At 48.3% G+C, this 22,404-nt stretch overlaps 1 protein-coding gene across 2 annotated transcripts in view; it reads right to left on the reverse strand.

The window, feature by feature from the left end:
- Positions 1-17,629, reverse strand: part of tmprss9 (transmembrane serine protease 9) — a 35,249-nt gene extending 17,620 nt beyond the window's left edge. The window contains exons 1-7 of one of the 2 annotated variants that reach the window (XM_055658354.1): positions 17,430-17,629; positions 15,636-15,734; positions 10,142-10,311; positions 8,480-8,536; positions 4,865-4,978; positions 3,376-3,541; positions 1,408-1,682 (exon numbers count right to left, since the gene is read on the reverse strand). In XM_055658354.1, coding sequence (XP_055514329.1) covers positions 1,408-1,682; positions 3,376-3,541; positions 4,865-4,978; positions 8,480-8,536; positions 10,142-10,283 — 754 coding nt within the window. In that variant the 5' untranslated portion in view covers positions 10,284-10,311; positions 15,636-15,734; positions 17,430-17,629. The remainder of the gene's footprint in view (positions 1-1,407; positions 1,683-3,375; positions 3,542-4,864; positions 4,979-8,479; positions 8,537-10,141; positions 10,312-15,635; positions 15,735-17,429) is intronic. The other variant, XM_055658355.1, reaches the window with a different exon arrangement.
- Between the last annotated feature and the right edge of the window lie 4,775 nt (positions 17,630-22,404).

Here is a 22,404-nt window from a genome sequence, read left to right on the forward strand (position 1 = left end):
GTTGGGGGAGTCCAGAAACAGGGGCCACAGTTTAAGAGGGTATCTCAATGAGAGGGTATCTCATTGAAACATATAAGATTGTTAAGGGCTTGGACACACTAGAGGCAAGGAAACATGTTCCCGATGTTGGGGGAGTCCAGAACCAGGGGCCACACAGTTTAAGAATAAGGAGTAAGCCATTTAGAACGGAGACGAGGAAACACTTTTTCTCACAGAGAGTGGTGAGTCTGTGGAATTCTCTGCCTCAGAGGGCGGTGGAGGCGGGTTCTCTGGATGCTTTCAAGAGAGAGCTAGATAGGGCTCTTAAAAAATAGCGGAGTCAGGGGATATGGGGAGAAGGCAGGAACGGGGTACTGATTGTGGGTGATCAGCCATGATGACATTGAATGGCGGTGCTGGCTCGAAGGGCCGAATGGCCTACTCCTGCACCTATTGTCTATTGTCATTTAGAATTTACAGCGTGGAAACAGGCCCTTTCGGCCCACCGAGTCCGCACCGACCAGCGATCACCCAAGTACACTATCACTATCCCACACAATTTACAATTTTAGCCAAAGCCAATTAACCTACAAACCTGTACGTCTTTGGAGTGTCGGTGGAAATCTTGGCGCTCGGAGAAAACCCTCGCGGCCACAGGGAGAACGTACAAACTCCGTACTGACAGCGCCCAAAGTTGGGATCCGACCTCGAATGAGGTAGATGGTCACGCTTCAGATTTAGTGTTACTGAGTGTTTAAGAAGGAACTGCAGATGCTGGAAAATCGAAGGTAGACAAAATTGCTGGAGAAACTCAGTGGGTGAGGCAGCATCTATGGAGCGAAGGAAATAGGCGACGTTTCGGGCCGAAACCCGGAAGAAAATAGGCAACGTTTCGGGACGAAACCCGGAAGGAAATAGGCAACGTTTTGGGACGAAACCTGCAAGGAAATAGGCAACGTTTCGGGACGAAACCCGGAAGAATAGGCTAAATGCATTTCGTTGTCTCTGTACTGTACACTGACAATGACAATTAAAATTGAATCTGAATCTGAATCTGAATCTGAAGAAAATAGGCAACGTTTCGGGAGACGAAACCCGGAAGGAAATAGGCAACGTTTCGGGACGAAACCCTTCCGGGTTTCGGCCCGAAACGTTGCCTATTTCCTTGCAGGTTTCGTCCATAGATGCTGCTGCACCCGCTGAGTTTCTCCAGCATTTTGTCTACCTGCGATTTTCCAGCATCTGCAGTTCCTTCTTAAACACTTACATAATAAACTCTCTTGACTTGACTTGACTTGACCTAGTGACGACCATGCTGCGAGTATGAATCAAGGGCAAACTAGGCAGAGGTCGTGAATTAGGTCGTGAAAGTGGGACAGGCCCTTTAAACAGAAGGGACCACTTGTATAAAGCAAATTAATCTCACACCGTTGCTCTCACTCAGAGATCCCCATCCGGTGATGGCGCATATCTTCCCGACACGGAAGACGTGCGCAGAGGATGGCATACACAGGGGCTGGATATATCTGGAGAAAGCTACGGGGGAAGTCAACTCCAGCAGAGCCACGTCAAAGTCAAGCAAGGCCGGGTTGAACGAGGGGTGGACAATGATTCTCTTGACTTTCCTCCTCACTCCCGTGGCACGTCGGTCATCTCTGTAGATGGTTCCCACAAGCGCCTCCCAACTCTGTGGTGATGCAAACCTGCAGCAAAGTAAAATCGAAAAGGTTATTCAAGTCTTTGAGTGAACGGGCTCAGGACTGTCTTATGAAGAAAGACTGGATAGACTTGGTTTATACTCTCTAGAATTTAGGAGATTGAGAGAGGATCTTATAGAAACTTACAAAATTCTTAAGGGGTTGGACAGGCTAGATGTAGGAAGATTGTTCCCGATGTTGGGGAAGTCCAGGACAAGGGGTCACAGCTTAAGGATAAGGGGGAAATCCTTTAAAACCGAGATGAGAAGAACTTTTTTCACACAGAGAGTGGTGAATCTCTGGAACTCTCTGCCGCAGAGGGTAGTCGAGGCCAGTTCATTGGCGATATTTAAGAGGGAGTTAGATGTGGCCCTTGTGGCTAAGGGGATCAGAGGGTATGGAGAGAAGGCAGGTACGGGATACTGAGTTGGATGATCAGCCATGATCATATTGAATGGCGGTGCAGGCTCAAAGGGCCGAATGGCCTCTACTCCTGCACCTAATTTCTATGTTTCTATGTTTCTTAGCCCTCAACACAATATAGGTTGTTTAACGGTAAACAAATGTGCTGGAGAAACTCAGCGGGTGCATCAGCATCTATGGAGCGAAGGAAATAGGCGACGTTTCGGGCCGAAACCCTTCTTCAGACTGATGGGGGGGTGAAGGAAGGAAAAAGGGAGGGGGAGGAGCCCGAGGGCGGGGGGGATGGGAGGAGACAGCTCGAGGGTTAAGGAAGGGGAGGAGAGAGCGAGGGCTAGCAAAATTGGGAGAATTCAATGTTCATTCCATCCGGACGCAAGCAACCCAGGCGGAATATGATAGTCACTGTTGTCTTCCCAGTGGATTGTCACCTTGTCGTGGCGGAGAAGCTCGTGTGTGGACCTGAGATCCTGAGAGCGATGCCGTCTGGAGCGATGCTCCTGGTTGGGCCACCCATGGCGGTAAGGTCGAGGGGGAAGGTCTCTGACAAAGAGTGAACCAACCAAGACCTCAACGGTGGAAAAGGCGGAGGACGATGGCTGACCTTAGTGGAGGAACATGTCACAACGGCTGGGAAGGCGGATGGATGAAGGCTGCGGCAGAAAAGGGTCTCCGGTCGTCTTGGACTCCACGCCACTGGATCCTGACCCAGATCCGTCAAGGACCGTGTGGTGGCCGTCTGTGCACCAGTCTCCCCACGTTAAACAAAGTCACGCACAGGCGTCCTCCATGAGAGGACAGTCATACTCGTTTCGAGGGACCACCATGATGATGATGAGTCACTGATGTACAATTCCCAGAAGGGAATAGGAACAGAATTAGGCCATTCGGCCCATCGAGTCAACTCTACCATCCAATGATGGCTGATCTATCTTTCCCTCTCAATCCCATTCTCCTGCCTTCTCCCCGTAACCCCTGACACCCGCACTAATCAAGAATCTATCTATCTCTGCCTTAGAAATGCCCAATGACGTGGCCTCCACTGCCACTAAAGAAATTCTTCCTCATCCCCTTCCTAGAGGAAGGTCCTTTAATTCTGAGTCTGTGACCTGTGGACCTAGACTTTCCCCACTAGTGGTCACCTCTGCCTCATCGTACGAAACTCCAGCGAGTAGAGGCCCAGTGCCATCTGGGGATCATTCTGGTGACCCTCCACCGGACCCCTCTCCTGCTCCAGCGTATCCTTCCTCAGATATACGGTGCCCAAAATAGTTCTTACCTTGAGAAGCAATGAGCGGCTGATATCAGCCAGGTATCTGTCAAGACTGAAGCCCCACATTCGTGGCCAATGTCGATTACATGCAGGCTGACTTGCCAGGGCCACTCTCCTTCATTGGCTTCTGTGCCACCCACTATCCTGTTGGTTATCTGGGGAGTGCCACAGCCTGTGGTAGAGAACACACAAGATGCCCACAGTCAAACATCTGAGCTGCCCAGTGTCGTTTAGTCTAAAGATACAGTGCGGGAAGAGTCCCTTCGGCCCACCGAGCCCACCCCGACCGGCGATCCCCGCTCACTAACACTATCCTACACACACAAGGAACATTGAACAATTTTACCGAAGCCAATTGACCTACAAACCTTTTTCCTGTATCTTAAGGGGTTGGACAGGCTAGATGCAGGAAGATTGTTCCCGATGTCAGGACTTTCATATGAAGAAAGACTGGATAGACTCGGCTTGTACTCGCTAGAATTTAGAGGATTGAGGGGGGGATCTTATAGAAACGTACAGTATTCTTAAGGGGTTGGACAGGCTAGATGCAGGAAGATTGTTCCCGATGTTGGGGAAGTCCAGAACAAGGGGTCACAGTTTAAGGATAAGGGGGAAGTCTTTTAGGACCGAGATGAGGAAAACATTTTTCACACAGAGAGTGGCGAATCTGTGGAATTCTCTGCCACAGAAGGTAGTTCAGGCCAGTTCATTGACTATATTTAAGAGGGAGTTAGATGTGGCCCTTGTGGCTAAAGGGATCAGGGCGTATGGAGAGAAGGCAGGTACAGGATACTGAGTTGGATGATCAGCCATGATCATATTGAATGGCGGTGCAGGCTCGAAGGGCCGAATGGCCTACACCTGCACCTATTTTCTATGTTTCTATGTATCTAGCCTGTCCGATCCTTAAGAATGTTATGTGCTTTTATAAGGTCCCATCTCATCCTTATAAATTCCAATGAATATAAGCCCAGTCGATCCATTCTTTCATCATCTGTCAGTCCCGCCATCCCGGGAATTAACCTGGTGAACCTACGCTGCACCCCCTCAATAGCGAGAATGTCCTTCTTCAAACGAGGAGATCTAGACTGCATGCAATACTCCACAGTGACCAGGGAATATTTTGCTGAAGTGGGAGGTAGGCCAATTTGAGCATTAACATCTCTCCCTCGGCAAGGCCACCAGCGTGACCATTGACCAGTCTCACCCCCGGTCACTCCCTCTTCTCCCCTCTCCCCATCAGGCAAGAGGCACAGAAATCTACATCGGCCTCAGTGTTACTATGCAGTAAGATGCTCTCTTTACCACACATACCACCCACGGATTGGTCCCGGCGTTGATCTAATCACCTGGATTGTGGATGTAACTAATCTTACACTGAGTAGAAACAAGGAATTGCAGATGCTGGTTTATACAAAGAGAGATACAAAGTGCTGGAGTAACTCAGCGGGTCTCTGGAGTGCGAAGTCTCCCTGACGTCCAACATGAAACTTACTGCATCCCACCTCATCCGACGTGTCCAAGCAGTCATTGATCTTGTCACACTCCGGGTTGGTCTTTGTAAGACATTGGCCATTGCCGCAGATATAATCATCAGCTGAGCAGCTTGCTTTTATAATAAAGAGAAAGAAGTGCAAAATATTAACAACTTATGATAGTTTCAGTTTAGTTTATTGTCTCGTGTACCGAGGAACGAACGGCGAAAAGCTTTTGTTGCGTGCTAACCAGCCAGCGGAAAGACAACACGTGATTACAATCCAGCCATTTACAGTGTATAGATGGATACATGATAAGGGAATCATGTTTAGCGCAAGGTAAAGCCAGCAAGGTACACAAAATTGCTGGAGAAACTCAGCGGGTGCAGCAGCATCTATGGAGCAAAGGAAATAGGCGACGTTTCGGGCCGAAACCCTTCTTCAGACTTCTGACCAACACATCCACTTCACCACCAACTTCCATCCGGCACTCCAATACACCTGGACCATTTCCGACACTTCCCTACCATTCCTTGACCTCACCATCTCCATCGCAGGGGACAGACTCCTGACCGACACAGCATCTGCAGTTCCTTCTTGAACACAAAGTCTGATCAAGGATAGTCCAAGGGTCACCAAAGTAACTTACAGGTTTGTAAGTTAATTGACTTTGGTAAAACTGTAAATTGTCCCTAGTGTGTATAGGATATTGGGAGTGTGCGGGGATCGCTGGTCGGCACGGACTCGGTGGGCCGAAGGGCCTGTTTCCCACGCTGCATCTCTGAACTAAACCTTAAAACTAAAGGTGGGAGCAGGACAGAGCCTGGTGGACACGTATGTTGGTACAGGCATTAAAAGTATTTTTAGCCCAGCAGCAGAAGCTGGATGTGGAAATGAAAAGCAGTAACGAGAGAATAAAATAAGTACACACGACTGAATAAAATCAATGTATACCCGGCTACACACAGCAGTGGTTACTGACAGTGAACTCCGAGTGGCAAGGTTCCCTGAGGACATCTTGCTAACTTCATAGACATCTATACAAAACAATGCAGTGAATGTCTGTTTAAAAATCAGACAATAATAGTGTCTGTGAAGTGTCTTATGTTCAGCCAAATACATCAAAGACTATAGGACTGTGTGTTGCCACAACAATACCTGTCCAAGAGTGTGCTTGATTGATTCATTAACATGTCACCTCATACCGACATCGTGGGCATTAATACAGCCCATCAAGTCTACTCCGCCATTCAATCGTGGCTGATCTGTTTTTCCCTCCCAACCCTATCCTCTCTGTAACTTTCGACACCCTAACTAATGAAGAACCTGTCGCTCCACAATGATCTTAATTAATTAATTGATGATTAAATAAAAATGTGAATGCCCAATGACGGCACCCACAGCCGTCTGTGGCAATGAGTTCCACCCTGGCACAAAACCTTTGGCAAATTAAATCCCTGTAAATGGTTGAAGGATCAGATTTTTTTTTTTTTTAAATCGAAGACAGACACAAAATGCCGGAGTAACTCAACGGGACAGGCAGTGTCCCTGGAGGGAAGGAATGGGTGACGTTTCGGGTCGAGACCCTTCTTCAGGCTAGTCAGGGGAAAAGGGAAATGGAGAGAAACTGTCAGTGATGTAGAGAGATATGGAACAAATGAATGAAAGATTTGCAAAAAAAGTAATGATGATGAAGGAAACAGACTATTGTTTGCTGTTTGCTAGGTGAGAACGAGAAGCTGGTGCAACTTGGGTGGGGGAGGGATGGAGAGAGGGGGAATGCAGGGGTTACTTGAAGCTAGAGAAATCAAAAATCATAGCACTCCAAGTTACTCTCAGAGGCTATACGTACAATCTATGCCTCATAATATAGTGTTTACAAATTTTACCCCCCTTGATATCAAGCCATTTGTTTGAGGGGCATCTCCACCACTCCCTGCCCCCCATGTCCAGCAGCAGAAGGACCCTAGACTGTGGTCCTCCCCCACCGAGCCTTGGCGTTGGCTGCACCGAGCTTCAGTGCGTTCCTCAGCACGTACTCCTGCAGTCTGCAGCGGGCCAGTCGGCAACATTCCCCGACGGACAACTCGCTCCGCTGGGTGGTCAACAACGCTCGGGCCGACCAACGAGCGCCTTTCACCGAGTTGATGACCTTCCAGCAGCCAGCAATCGATGTCAGTCTCCGAATGTGTCCCTAGGAACTGTCTGTGAATCACAGAGTCCTCTGTGACGGAGCTGCCCGGGATGAACAGTGACGGGGACCCTTGCATCATGATGCAACTGGGCTTGTACACTCTGGAGTTTAGAAGGATGAGAGGGACCTCATTGAAACATATAAGATTATTAAGGGTTTGGACACGCTAGAGGCAGGAAACATGTTCCCGATGTTGGGGGAGTCCAGAACCAGGGGCCACAGTTTAAGAATAAGGGGTAAGCCATTTAGAACAGAGATGAGGAAACACTTTTTCACACAGGGGGTTGTGAGTGTGGAATTCTCTGCCTCAGAGGCCGATTCTCTGGATACTTTCAAGAGAGAGCTAGATAGGGCTCTTAAAGATAGCGGAGTCAGGGGATATGGGGAGAAGGCAGGAGCGGGGTACTGATTGGGGATGATCAGCCATGATCGCAGTGAATGGCGGTGTTGGCTCGAAGGGTCGAATGGCCTACTCCTGCACCTATTGTCTAGTGCCTATTCTCCAGAAATTGCATGTTGCGCCGATGGTGTGTTGCTGCGTGCGGTTTGCCTGCAGTGACTGCACCTGACGAGCGACAAAACCGTCTGTGACATCCGTGGAGATATATGAATGCAGATCCTTTCAGTCACGCTGAAAGCTGCCAGACTTTGAGCAAAAACTGCATTTTGTGCTGAGACCATCAAATGTGTAAATTTGTGATAAACACATAACATTGAAACCCGTATATTTCACAAATAGATTAAATTAATTTGCAAATCAGGTCCATTCGAGCACCTTGCTGAGTTTAATCATTACTGCCTGAAATACATGGAAAAATAATGAGCAATGGTTAAAATGTAACCTTAAAATTGCAAAATGCAAATGGTTAATAATTACCGCTTTGAATGCGGATATTTTTAACGGTTGGGGATTTTTGTTCCAATATTTACATAAACTTTCAGCGGGCATTGAGAGTTTAATGGCCAGGTTCAGCTAACTCGTTGGCATCAGCAGCTGAAATTCTAGACTCATTGACAGGGGACATTATGAGAAAGGGAGAACTTAAGCACTAATTCTCCAGTCGTCAAACATCTTGGGCAGCGGCAGAGTTGCTGCCTGACAGCACTTGCAGCGCCGGAGACCCGGGTTCCATCCCGACTACGGGCGCTGTCTGTACGGAGTTTGCACGTTCTGCGTGGGTTTTCTCCGAGATCTCTTCGGTTTCCTCCCACACTCTAAAGCCGTGCAGATGTGTAGGTTAATTGGCTTGGTATAAGTGTAAATTGTCCCTAGTGTGTGTAGGATGGTGTTAATGTGTGGGGATCGCTGGGCCGTGCAGACTCGGTGGGCCGAAGGGCCTGTTTCCGTGCTGAATATCAAAACTAAACTGAAATTATTGAAGTTATCCGTGACGGGGGGCAATGCAATTTAATTTACACAAAGAAAATAATTTGTACTTACAAACTTTCACGGCCAAATGTTGTAGGGAGGGAACTTCTTTCTGAGATCCACGTATTCCTGTATTAATGAGGAGAAAACGGATGGAGTGACTGCATTGTTAGTGGGACCACAGTTACTGACACTCCAGGTAAGCTGTCTGAAACATCACCAAGAATCACAGGACACAGGTTTACGGTGAGGGGGACAAGATTTAATAGGAGCTTAAGGGGCGGTAGGTGTATGGAATGAGCTGCCGGAGGAGGTAGTTGAGGCAGGGACTATCACACCATTTAAAAAAAAGTTTGGACAGGTACATGGATAGGACAGGTTTAGAGTCCTGTCTGAATCAGTCTGAAGAAGGGTATCGACCCGTAACTTCGCTCCAGAGATGCTGCCCGTCCCGCTGAGTTACTCCACTATTTTGTGTCTATTTTTTAGCATCTGCAGTTCTTTCCTCCAGGTTTAGAGGGGGATGGGGCAAACACAGCGAGTAGATGGGGGATGGACAAAAATGCTGGAGAAACTCAGCGGGTGAGGCAGCATCTATGGAGCGAAGGAATAGGTGACGTTTCACCCGCTGAGTTTCTCCAGCATTTTTGTCTGCCAACTACTGAATGATATCTTGATCCTTGGCCGATGGTATTAACAGTTGACGATAAAAGCGCTCTTGAGTCTGAACACCGATGATATCGTCACAGCCTTAAATTTATCGATGTTGTCTGGGTTTTTTTTGTAGAAATCTCCTCTATCTCCTCTTTTGTAGAAATCTCCTTCTTCAGACTGAGTAGATGGGGGATGTTGGTCGGCGTGGGCAAGTTGGGCCAAAGGGCCTGTTTCCACACTGTATCAGTCTATGACTTTAAGACTTAAAAAAACATTTGGACAGGTACATGGATGGGAATGGTTTAGAAACATAGGAAATAGGTGCAGGAGTAGGCCATTCGTCCCTTCGAGCCTGCACCGCCATTCAATGTGATCATGGCTGATCATCCAACTCAGTAACCTGTACCTGCCTTCTCTCCATACCCCCTGATCCCTTTAGCCACAAGGGCCACATCTAACTCCCTCTTAAATATAGACAATGAACTGTGGCCTCAACTACCTTCTGTGGCAGAGAATTCCACGGATTCACCACTCTCTGTGTGAAAAATGTTTTTCTCATCTCGGTCCTAAAACATTTCCCCCTTATCCTTAAACTGTGCCCCTTGTTCTGGACTTCCCCAACATCGGGAACAATCTTCCTGCATCTAGCCTGTCCAACCCCTTAAGAATTTTGTAAGTTTCTATAAGATTCCCCCCTCAATCTTCTAAATTCTAGCGAGTACAAGCCGAGTCTATCCAGTCTTTCTTCATATCAAAGTCCTGCCATCCCAGGAATCAGTCTGGTGAACCTTCTCTGTACTCCCTCTATGGCAAGAATGTCTTTCCATAGAGGAAGGATATGGGCCAAAAGCTGGCAGGTGGGTCTAGTGTAGATGGTCGGAGTGGGCATGTTGGGCCGAGAATGGGCAAGTGCTCTGTGACTCTATGAGTTAGCCGTGAGAGTGCATCTTCTGGATAAGGGGGAAACCAGGCAACATTGGGGATGGACTTGGAGCATTAAAGCAGTTGGAAGGGGAGAGACTAGTTGATGTGACACTGATGAACTGAGTTCATGGCCATCTTGGTTTTGGTCAGACTCACCGAAATAAACTCCAAGGACGATGGCGACCACAACAAGACAAAGCAACAGCACACCCAGGAGCACTTTGCAGTAACATGTATTCCTGAGATCTGTCTTGGGTCCAGTGGCAGTGGCTTTCTCCAACTCTTTGCCCAATTCCATGTTTGCACTGGTGGTAGCAGCAAAGCTTCTGGAAAAGAGAATGCCTTGTGTTAGTGGCAGCCCACAGTGGCAAATGGAGCATTTTGTGTCTACCTCTGATTGCTCTCCAGAGATGCTGCCTGTCCCGCTGAGTTACTCCAGCATTTTGTGTCTACCTTCGATTTAAACCAGCATCTGCAGTTCTTTCCTACACAAGTGGGTTGACACACCAGACACACCAGTCTTTACACTGACTGGTTAGCACGCAACAAAAGCTTTTCACTGTACCTCAGTCCACGTGACAATAAACTAAACTGAACAAAATAACGCAATGTGGTTATATATTTTTCAATTTTTTTTTTTTCAATTTGACAATGGGCGATGGCCAATGGGACCAGGAAGATCGAAAAGTTAAAAAACGCTGTTGAATAATTACTCAGGATGGTTTTAGCAGAAAGGGCAGCACGGTGGCGCAGCGGTAGAGTTGCTGCCTTAAAGCAAAATGCAGAGCCAGAGACCCGGGTTCGATCCCGACTACGGGTGCTGTCTGTACGGAGTTTGTACGTTCCCCCCGTGACCTGCGTGGGTTTTCTCCAAGAACTTCGGTTTCCTCCCACACTCCAAAGACGTACAGGTTTGTAGGTTAATTGACTTGGTATAAATGTAAAATTGTCCAAGTTGGCGATATGCAGAGTGCTGCCCTGCCGACTACAACATTCAGAAGGTTCAGAAGGCCACATTTAAGAAATTGTTGAGGCCACATTTAGAGAATTGTCTTCAGTTTTGGGCACCCATGTTATAGGTAAGATGATATCAAGCAGGAAGGGGTCCAGAGAATATTTACGAGGATGATGCCAGGAATTGTGATGGACTTGATTTTTACGCAAGAATTACTAAGGGGGGAAAGAAGAGAGGGCTTCTAAGAGTCAGTCAGCAACAGGGAGATCAGAGTAGCTGGTGTGTCGGAAGGAACTGCGGATGCTGGTTTACACTGAGGATAGACACAAAATGCTGGGGTAACTCAGCGGTCCAGGCAGCATCTCTGGAGGGAAGGAATGGGCGACGTTTCGGGTCTCGACCCTCCTTCAGACCCTGTGAGTAGATGTTGGGGGCAGGGCTGCAGACAAAAGAATGACTAAGAATGGAATCATCAAAGGTACAACACAGTGAAAAGATGCAATTCCCCAAACATCACAGGACAGGTGGTGAATATTGGAGGAGTGTTTCCTGCATTCTTTAGGAAAGTAATCTGCCTTTGTTTTCTTATGTTCCACATCAAATCCCACTGACAGTTAATGGCCTTTGGCGGCACAGCAGGTGATTCACCAGGCTGACTCTGGTGTGACAAGAATATTCAATGGAACTTTTAGAAGGTTTAGAAAGTTGAGAGATGAACTCACTGCAATGTACAAGATCCAGAGGGGATAGACACAAAGTGCTGGAGTAACTCAGCGGGCCGGGCAACCTGTTTCCATGCTGTATCTCTGAACTAAAGAGTAACTCATTGGGTCAGGCATCATCTCTGGTGAAAAGGGATAGGTGGTATTCTGGTTCTGGACACCTGCCCTCCTTCTTGTTCCTTCTTCTCGTCTGAAGAAGGATCCCGACCCAAAACGTCACCTGTCCTTTTCGCCCAGAGATGCTGCCTTCCCCACTGAGTTACTCCAGCACTTTGTGTCTCCCTTTGGTATAAACTAGCATCTGCAGTTCCTTATTTCTACACTAAGATCCCAGAGGAGGTTTGACGAGTAAATGCTGAAAGGGTGTTCGTTTTGGTGGGTAAATCGGAATAACGGGCTGCAGGGAACTGCAGGTGCTGGCCTAGACAAAAAAAGACACAAAGTGCTGGAGTAACTCAGCGGGTCAGGCAGCGTCTCTGGAGAACTCGAAATGTCGCCTGTCCCTGTTCACCAGAGATGCTGCCTAACCCGCTGAGTTACTCCAGAACTTTGTTCCTTTCTTTAGATAAGGGGCTAGACATGACATAGACAATAGAGAGCTAGAGGGGGCTCTTAAAAATAGTGGAGTCAGGGGATATGGAGAGAAGGCAGGAACGGGGTACTGATTGGGGATGATCAGCCATGATCACAATGAATGGCGGTGCTGGTTAGAAGGGCCAAATGGCCTACCCCTGCACCTAGTGTCTATTGTCTATTGTTTTGCAAACATTTGCAGATACTGTGCTCCCCGTACAAAAATCTGAAGGTAAGGTTTACCCACAGCAAACAGTTGCCTTGTTATCATTAAACCTACAGGCCTCTGATTTGTTACTAACCACAAAATCTCTTCTCATTATATCCTTCAGTGAACTGAGCGACAGCATTTTCTTTGGCAGCCGACACCACAATAGCCTTACAGTGCGGGATAATTTACCTGCTGTTTCTTCACTGTGCTGTGATTGTAAGGAATGCTGATTTAATTTGAGATGAGGTTGATTTCAAACTGCGGAGGGTGCGAGTGGGAGATGGGAGATGGGGCTGGGATAAGGATCACCGATCCACTCAAGCTTGTTTAAGAAGGGAAACTGCAGATGCTGGAAAAATGGAAGGTAGATAAAAATGCTGGAGAAACTCAGCGGGTGAGGCAGCGTCTATGGAGCGAAGGAATAGGTGACGTTTCGGGTCGAGACCCGGAAGGGTCTCGACCCGAAACGTCGCCTATTCCTTCGCTCCATAGATGTTGCTCACCCTTAAGTGTCTCGACCCGAAACGTCACCTATTCCTTCGCTCCATAGATGCTGCCTCACCCTTAAGTGTCTCGACCCGAAATGTCACCTATTCCTTCGCTCCATAGATGCTGCCTCACCCGCTGAGTTTCTCCAGCATTTTTACCTACTCAAGGCTTGTTCCTCTGTTCACGATCCCTACAGGTTAAATTAAACTGTTAGAAAGGTTCCCAAAGAGTTTGAGCAGGCTGGGTCTCTATTCCTTGGAGCACAGGAGGATGAGGGGTGATCTTGCAGAGGTGTACATGATCATGAGAGGCATCGATCGGGTAGATGCACAGAGTCTCTTGCCCAGAGTAGGGGAATCGAGGACCAGAGGACATAGGTCTAATGTGAAGGGGAAAAGATTTCATTGGATTCTGAGGGGTAACTTTTTCACACAGAGGGTGGTGGGGTGTACGGAACAAGCTGCCAGAGGAGGTAGTTGAGGCTGGGACTATCCCATCGTTTAAAAAACAGTTAGACAAGTACATGGATAGGACAGGTTTGGAGGGATATGGACCAAACGCAGGTAGGTGGGACTAGTTGGCCGGTGTGGGCAAGTTGGGCCAAAGGGCCTGTTTCCACACTGTATCACTCTATGACTCAAAATTCTCGCTTGTAAAGTTCGCAGTAACTATGTCGTTTGTCATCCCAGCCTGCACATAGACATAGAAAATAAGTGCAGGAGTAGGCCATTCGGCCCTTCGAGCCTGCACCGCCATTCAATACGATCATGGCTGATCATCCAACTCAGTATCCCATACCTGCCTTCTCTCCATACCCTCTGATCCCCTTGGCCACAAGGGCCACATCTAACTCCTTCTTAAATATAGCCAATGAACTGGCCTCGACTTCTGCGGCAGAGAGTTCCAGAGATTCACCACTCTCTGTGTGAAAAAAGGTTTCATCTCGGTTTTAAAGGATTTCCCCCTTATCCTTAAGCTGTGACCCCTTGTCCTGGACTTCCCCAACATCGGGAGCAATCTTCCTGCATCTAGCCTGTCCAACCCCTTAAGAATTTTGTAAGTTTCTATAAGATCCCCTCTCAATCTCCTAAATTCTAGAGAGTATAAACCAAGTCTATCCAGTCTTTCTTCATAAGACAGTCCTGACATCCCAGGAATCAGTCTGGTGAACCTTCTCTGCACTCCCTCTATGGCAATAATGTCCTTCCTCAGATTTGGAGACCAAAAACTGTACGCAATACTCCAGGTGTGGTCTCACCAAGACCCTGTACAACTGCAGTGGAACCTCCCTGCTCCTATACTCATGAACGGTTACAATAGCAGATCAGTTTAGTTTATTGTCACATGTACCGAGGTACAGTGAAAAGCTTTTGTTGCGTGTGTAACCAGCCAGCGGGAAAGACAACACACGATTCCAATCGAGCCGTTTGCAATGTACACATACACGATGAGGGGATCGGAAATAGGACAGAAATATAGAAAGGTTATATCAAGTGCCAAATGCCACCGACAATAACCTTTAGCGGTTCAGTTTCAATCACATCAGCATTGAAGTGGATTGTACAAAGAACTGCAGATGCTGGTCTAGACAAACAAGGCACAAAGTGCTGGAGTAACTCAGCGGTTCAGGAAGCATCTCAGGAGAATACGGGTAGGCGACGTTTCGAATCGGGACCCTTAAAGACTTGAAAATTTGGCTACCCTTGTTCTCCAGAGATGCTGCCTGACCTGCTGAGTTTCTCTCGCGCCTATCTTTGTGCCTATCTTTGACTAGTTTCTAAATAGTTTGGTTATCAGACTTTGTTGAGATATTAAATGGGAATGTAGGTGAAAATCTCGTTAAAATCCTGGCTATATTTGTCACTTAGACGCAACGCTCAATGTTGAAGTCATTGTGAAGTTGGTTTTATAAGTCGCTCCTGAACCCAACAATACGTTTGCATTCTCTGTCCCTCTCTCTCTCTCTCCCTCCCTCCCCCACGCACCCAAGCCGTTGTACCATCTTCAACGTCGTCTGGTTTCGTCTCATTGTCTGCAACTCGTTTTCACCTCGCCCACAGCCTTCATCACCGTAACTTTTTTTGCATTTTTTTTCATTAATTTGTTCTATAACTCTCTACATCGCCGTCTATATCTCTCGTTTCGGTGGGGGCAGGTTCTCTGGATGCCTTCAAGAGAGAGCTGGATAGGGCTCTTAAAGATAGTGGAGTCGGGGGATATGGGGAGAAGGCAGGAACGGGGAACTGATTGTGGATGATCAGCCATGAACCCATTGAATGGCGGTGCTGGCTCGAAGGGCCGAATAGCCTACTCCTGCACCTATTGTCTATTGTCTATTGTCTCCCTCTCCTCCTGATTCTCGGTCTGAGAAAGAAGTGTCTGGACCCGAAACGTCACCTATCCCTTCTCCCGGGAGATGCTGCCTGTCCCGCTGAGTTACTCCAGCTGTGTCTGTCTTTCAGTCGGTTTTACAGATAGGACGCACAGACTAGCAGCCACAGACTTTATAACTCGCTGTATAACTAACTCTGCTGCTAGATCCATTTCACTCACTCACGCCAACCCGGCAGAACAAGAAAAAGATCTCCCCATCTAGAGACCCAAACATGAATATCAGAGGCAGTAAGTTTAGCTTCGCGCTGAAAGGGAATACATTTGCTTCTACTCAGCGCTTAAAACGCCACGAAATGAACGACTGACCTGGATGTTCAGTGGATGCTCGCTCACTGAGGTCTCCACTCCACTGAGGACATAATATGTTCCCCGCTTCTAAAGTGACTTGCCAGGCGGTGATTAAATCTGAAGAAGCACAGAAAGGAAAACACGGTGACAGGAGTAGACAAACCGGCTCCCCTCCCGTCTGTCTCCGAGTCTTGGACTTCATTTTCCAACGTTAGACACATTACGCTTACAATTCCGTTTCGTTACCAGAGTAAGTCAACACAAACTGTCCTCACTGCATCACCCTCCATACCCCTCGTCCCCTCCTCCCTCCCCGCTCCCCTCCCCTCCCTTACTGAAGGAGGGTCTCGACCCAGAGATGCTGCCTGTCCCGCTGAGTTCATCCAGCATTTTGTGTCTATCTTCACCTCCCCTGTCACCCCTATACCGCTCCCCTCCCTGACCTCAACCCCCTCCCTCTCTTTCCCCCCCTACCTCCCCTCCACTATGCAGTACCTCATTTCATCACCCCCCCCCTCGCCCCCCCTCCCCCCTCATTCCTCTCTCTCAACTCCTCTCCTCTGCTATCCGTTATCTAGTCCCCATTCACCTCCCTCCTTCATCCTACCTCCCATAATCACAATAGACTATAGACAACAGGTGTAGGAGTAGGCCCGGCCCGCCATTCAATCATCCCCAATCGGTACCCCCGTTCATAGAAACAAGAAAGGTGCAGGAGTAGGCCATTCGGCCCTTCGAGCCTGCACCGCCATTCAATATGATCATGGCTGATCATCCAACTCAGTATCCTGTACCTGCCTTCTCTCCATACCCCCTGATCCCCTTAGCCACAAGGGCCACATCTAACTCCCTCTTAAATATAGCCAATGAACTGGCCTCAACTACCCTCTGTGGCAGAGAGTTCCAGAGATTCACCACTCTCTGTGTGAAAAAAACAGTTCCTGCCTTCTCCCCATATCCCCTGACTCCACTATCTTTAAGAGCCCCATCTAGCTCGCTCTTGAAAGTATCCAGAGAACCTGCCTCCACCGCCCATACCGAGGCAGAGAATCCCACAGACTCACAACTCTCTGTGTGTGAAAAAGTTCCTAGATCTTGATCAAAAAGTCCCCAGATGTCAAACCCATCGCAGCGCAGATGGAGGCAACTGGAAGACAGGCACAACATGCTGGAGTAACTCAGCGGGGGACAGGCAGCATCTCTGGAGAGAATGGAATGGGCGACGTTTCGGGTCGAGACCCTTCTTCAGAAGGCAGCAGGAATCCACCTTCATTCCAAGTCCTTTAGTCCTTTAGTTTCAGTTTGCGGGTGGATGGACACAAGTTAACATTTGACGAACTTACTTGAAGTACAATGATAAACAGTTATGGACATTCCAATTTTGCTTTTTTAGTATTGTTTAAGAAGGAACTGCAGATGCTGGAAAATCGAAGGTAGACAAAAATGCTGGAGAAACTCAGCGGGTGCAGCAGCATCTATGGAGCGAAGGAAATAGGCAACGTTTCGGGCCGAAACCCTTCGGGTTTCGACCCGAAACGTTACCTATTTCCTTTGGGTTTCGGCCCGAAACGTTGCCTATTTCCTTTGGGTTTCGGCCCGAAACGTTGCCTATTTCCTTCGCTCCATAGATGCTGCTGCACCCGCTGAGTTCTCCAGCATTTTTTTGTCTACCTTTTGCTTTTTAATAAGTTGGCCAGCATCCTCTTGGACAGATTAATGGACGGACACCAAACAGTAACAGTATCCTGTTAAATTAAACCACTCATTTAAAAAAAATAAAAAAAATAACAATGAAAATTCTTGCGTTCAAACCTGTTGGGTCAGTAGAGGCTGCAATAGCGTGAGGATGGACAGCATGAAATGTGGGTGGCGGATCTGTACTGTGTCATGCTTACAGCGGCTATATTGATCCACCCAGCGCCAACGGACTGTTGTTGCTCAAGCCGACTGTCCTTCACTCATTCACCTTCATGAATGAACTCAACAGCTTGTGAACAGCGAGCTTTGCAGCCCTGTCCAGCCTCTCCCCCCCCCCACCCCCCCTCTGTACCTAGACTTCTCCCTTAAAAGGCACCGGGAGATGGGTGGGGCTGAGTGATCGCTGACTGCCAGCCAGGTACCACGGAAACAGCTCATCTTTGTTCACATAGAAACATAGAAATTAGGTGCAGGAGTAGAGGCCATTCGGCCCTTCGAGCCTGCACCGCCATTCAATATGATCATGGCTGATCATCCAACTCAGTATCCCGTACCTGCCTTCTCTCCATACCCCCTGATCCCCTTAGCCACAAGGGCCACATCTAACTCCCTCTTAAATATAGCCAATGAACTGTGGCCTCAACTACCCTCTGTGGCAGAGAGTTCCAGAGATTCACCACTCTCTGCGTGAAAAAAGTTCTTCTCATCTCGGTTTTAAAGGATTTCCCCTTTATCCTTAAGCTGTGACCCCTTGTCCTGGACTTCCCTAACATTGGGAACAATCTTCCTACATGTTTCACACAGGCACATGAAAGATTCAACCCCCCCCCCCCCCCCCCCCCCCCCCCCCACCCACCCACCCTCCCCTGAGTCAGGTCAGTGCCCACATCCACAGCTTGAAAAAGTTAGGCACTACAAATTGCCGGAGTAATGAATATTCCAATCTTGCTCAATTTGGAAATTTGCTCAGCGGGTCAGGCAGCATCTCTGGAGAGAATCTCTGGGCGACGTTTCCCAGTCTGTAGAGAAGTGTCCCCGACCCAGAAACGCTGCCTCACCCGCTGAGTGAGTTTCTCCAGCATTTTTTGTCTGCCTTCGATTTTCCAGCATCCCCACGTTTCTTCTTAAGCACCCATCCATTCTCTCCGGAGATGCTGCCTGCCCCGCTGAGTTACTCCAGCACTTTGAGTCTTATCTTCGGTGTAAACCAGCACCTGCAGTTCCTTCCTTCCCATCCGCAGACTAGTTTAGGTTAGTTTATTGTCCTGCCTGCGCACGGATTTGGACAATAGACAATAGGTGCAGGAGTAGAGGCCGTTCGGCCCTTCGAGCCAGCACCACCATTCACTGTGATCATGGCTGATCATCCCCAATCAGTACCCCGTTCCTGCCTTCTCCCCATATCCCCTGACTCCGCTATCTTTAAGAGCCCTATCTAGCTCTCTCTTGAAAGTATCCAGTGAACCTGCCTCCACCGCCCTCTGAGGCAGAGAATTCCACAGACTCACCACTCTCTGTGAGAAAAAGTGTTTCCTCGTCTCCGTTCTAAATGGCTTACTCCTTATTCTTAAACTGTGCGTGGCCGCTGGTTCTGGACTCCCCCAACATCGGGATCATGTTTCCTGCATCTAGCGTGTCCAATCTTATAGCCCTTAACAATCTTATAAGTTTCAATGAGATCCCCTCTCATCCTTCTCTGGAGAACATGGATAGGTAAGTGCAGGAGATGTAACACCTGTCCCTACTACTCCTCCCTCACCTCCATCCAGGGGTCCCCAGCAGTCCTTCCAGGTGAGGCGGAGGTTCACACACACACCTTCACTAACCTCATCTACTGCAGTTGGCGTTCTCGATGTGGCCTCCTGTACATCGGCGAGACAAAGTGTAGATTCGCCGACCTTTTCACCAGACACTTGCGTGCGGTCCGCCAAGGCCTGGCTGCCGCATCTCCCTGTTGCTAACCATTTTAGCCACCCCCCCCCCCTTCCCATTCCCACACTGACCTTTGTGCCCGGGGCCAGCTCAATTGCTCCATTGCCAGGGTGAGGCCACACACAAACTGGAGAATCTGCACCTCATATTCCTCTCGGGCAGTTTGCACCCCAGCGGCATGAATGTTGAATTTTAGGCACCCACTAACAACCCTGCTCTCCCCTTTTCCCAGGACTGAAAGATTTGAGGTCGATTATGAAGTGAATTAATTGGGAATTAATATCATCCCATTATTAGTACTGCTGTTTGTACAACATGGCCAACACCATCAGTTTATTATACAATAATACAACACAATAACACAATACAAATTTATTATCATTTGAACCACAAAGGAAGTTCAAACGAAATTTGGTTTCTGCAGTCATATAACAAGAAAAGCACCAAGACACACAACTAACACAATTTACACAAATATCCATCACATCATCTGGGTTGCTTGCGTCCTGATGGCATGAACGTTGAATTCTCCCAGTTTTGCTAGCCCTTGCTGTCTCCTCCCCTCCTTAACCCTCGAGCTGTCGCCTCCCATCCCACCGCCCTCGGGCTCTTCCTCCTCCTCCCTTTTTTTCTTCGTTCTACCCTCCCACCCCCACCCCCCGTCAGTCTGAAGAAGGGTTTCGGCCCGAAACGTCACCTATTTCCTTCGCTCCATAGATGCTGCTGCACCCGCTGAGTTTCTCCAGCATTTTTGTGTTCCTTCGATCTTCCAGCATCTGCAGTTCCTTCTTGAATACTATTCCAGTGCCTGAAATTCTAGACACTTTGCACCAGTCATCAGCCCAGCACCATAGATCTCTGGTAGACAATAATGCTGGAGAAACTCAGCGGGTGCGGCAGCATCTATGGAGCGAAGGAAATAGGCAACGTTTCGGGCCGAAACCCGGAAGGGTTTCGGCCTGAAACGTTGCCTATTTCCAGAAGGGTTTCGGCCCGAAACGACGCCTATTTCCTTCGCTCCATAGATGCTGCTGCACCCGCTGAGTTTCTCCAGCAATTTTGTGTACCTTCGATCTCTCAGCATCTGCAGCTCCTTCTTGAACACAGTGAATCTCCTTCTCATTGTGATGGAAGGCAAAGTCTTGCCTCTCCCCTGTGTTCCATTCTTCTCCCGATGTTAAAGCCCCCGGCGGGCGATGGCAAGTCCCGCGTCCGTTAAAGCCGCGCCGGGCGATGCAAGGCCCCGCTCCGGGTCACCCTCAAGCCCGCAACTCGGGCGGGAGCAGTCGCCGTTGCAGGAGCTCCGAAAAGTTACTCTGAAGTTAGAGTTAGTAGACCATGTCCGATAAATTTGAGTGACCTATTCATTCTTGCCATTATGTCCCAATAGATTTTTAAGGGAACAATAATACGTATTAAACTTGATTTATAAACTGTAATATATTCAGTAATGAGAGCAATCATATTAAAGTGTAACTCAGTATTAACATGGACTGGGGCCAAGTATCTGTGCACCATGGTTTATTAAATCAAAAATTGCATTGGAACTCTGAAGCAGGGATATGTAGCAGTTTTGAAGGCAGTAAGTGTGGAGGAAAGTTCCAGGAGCAGGATTAGGCCATTCGGCCCATCAAGTCTACTCCACCATTCAATCACGGCTGATCTACCTTTCCCACCCAACTCCATTCTCCTGCCTTCTCCCCATAGCCCCCGACACCGGTACTAATCCAGAATATGTCAATCTGCACCTTAAAAATAACCATTGACTTAACCGTTTGTGGCAATGAATTCCACAGATTCACTTGAATCTGAACATAGGAAACAATGGGGGAACTAAAACCTTATCACTGGAACTGGAACAAAACACAGAGTGCTGGAGTAAGTCAGCGGGTCAGGCAGCATCTGTGGAGGGAATGCTCAGGACCCTTCTTCGGATTGGAACGAGGATATTCGTGGGTTGGGCTGAGACTGATTGTATAAGGTCCGTATCGGGGGCAGCTAAGTCAGAGAACATGGTTGATAATAAAACGTGAGAATGTATGATTGAGGGAAGAGATGATTCTGCTCATGGGGCACGTGGATAGGACAGGTTTAGAGGGATGTGGGCCAAATGCAGGCAGGTGGGACTAGTGTAGATGAGGCATGTTGGTTGGTGTGAATGATTGTCCCTGATTGAATGGCGGAGTGGACTTGTTGGGCCGAGAGGGGAGTGAGAGAGGTGGGAGGGGGAGAGAGAGGGGGGGTAAGAGGAAGCTGGGGAGAGAGATAGGGGGGAAAGAGAGGGGGGGAGATGAAGGAGGAGAGAGAGAGAGAGAGAGAGAGAGAGCGAGGAGAGAGAGGGGGGAGAGAATTCCAATCAAAGAAGTAGATCTAAAATCATGAGAGGAATAGATCGAGTAGATGCACAGAGTCTCTTGCCCAGAGTAGGGGAATCGAGGACCGGAGGACATAGCTTTAAGATGAAGGGGAAAAGATTTAATAGGAATCTGAGAGGTAACATTTTCCACACAAAGGGTGGTGGGTGTATGGAACAAGCTGCCAGAGGAGGTAGTTGAGGCTGGGACTATCCCATCGTTTAAGAAACAGTTAGACAGGTACATGGATAGGACAGGTTTGGAAGGATGTGGACCAAACGCGTGCAGGTGGGACTAGTGTAGCTGGGACATGTTGGCCGGTATGGGCAAGTTGGGCCGAAGGGCCTGTTTCCTCGCTGTATCACTCTATGACTATCTCAAATCATAGAAACATAGAAAATAGATGCAGGAGGCCATTCGGCCCTTCGAGCCTGCACCATTCGCCATTCAATATGATCATGGCTGATCATCCAACTCAGTATCCCATCCCTGCCTCCTCTCCATACCCCCTGATCTCTTTAGCCACAAGGGCCACATCTAACTCACTCTTAAATATAGCCAATGAACTGTGGCCTCAACTACCTTCTGTGGCAGAGAATTCCACAGATTCACCACTCTATGTGTGAAAAATGTTTTTCTCATCTCGGTCCCAAAAGACATCCCCCTTATCCTTAAACTGTGACCCCTTGTTCTGGACTTCCCCAACATTGGGAACAATCTTCCTGCATCTAGCCTGTCCAACCCCTTAAGAATTTTGTAAGTTTCTATAAGATCCGCCCCCCCCTCAATCCTCTAAAATCTAG

Source organism: Leucoraja erinacea, chromosome 29, assembly GCF_028641065.1.
Source record: "Leucoraja erinacea ecotype New England chromosome 29, Leri_hhj_1, whole genome shotgun sequence".
NCBI lineage: Eukaryota > Metazoa > Chordata > Chondrichthyes > Rajiformes > Rajidae > Leucoraja > Leucoraja erinaceus.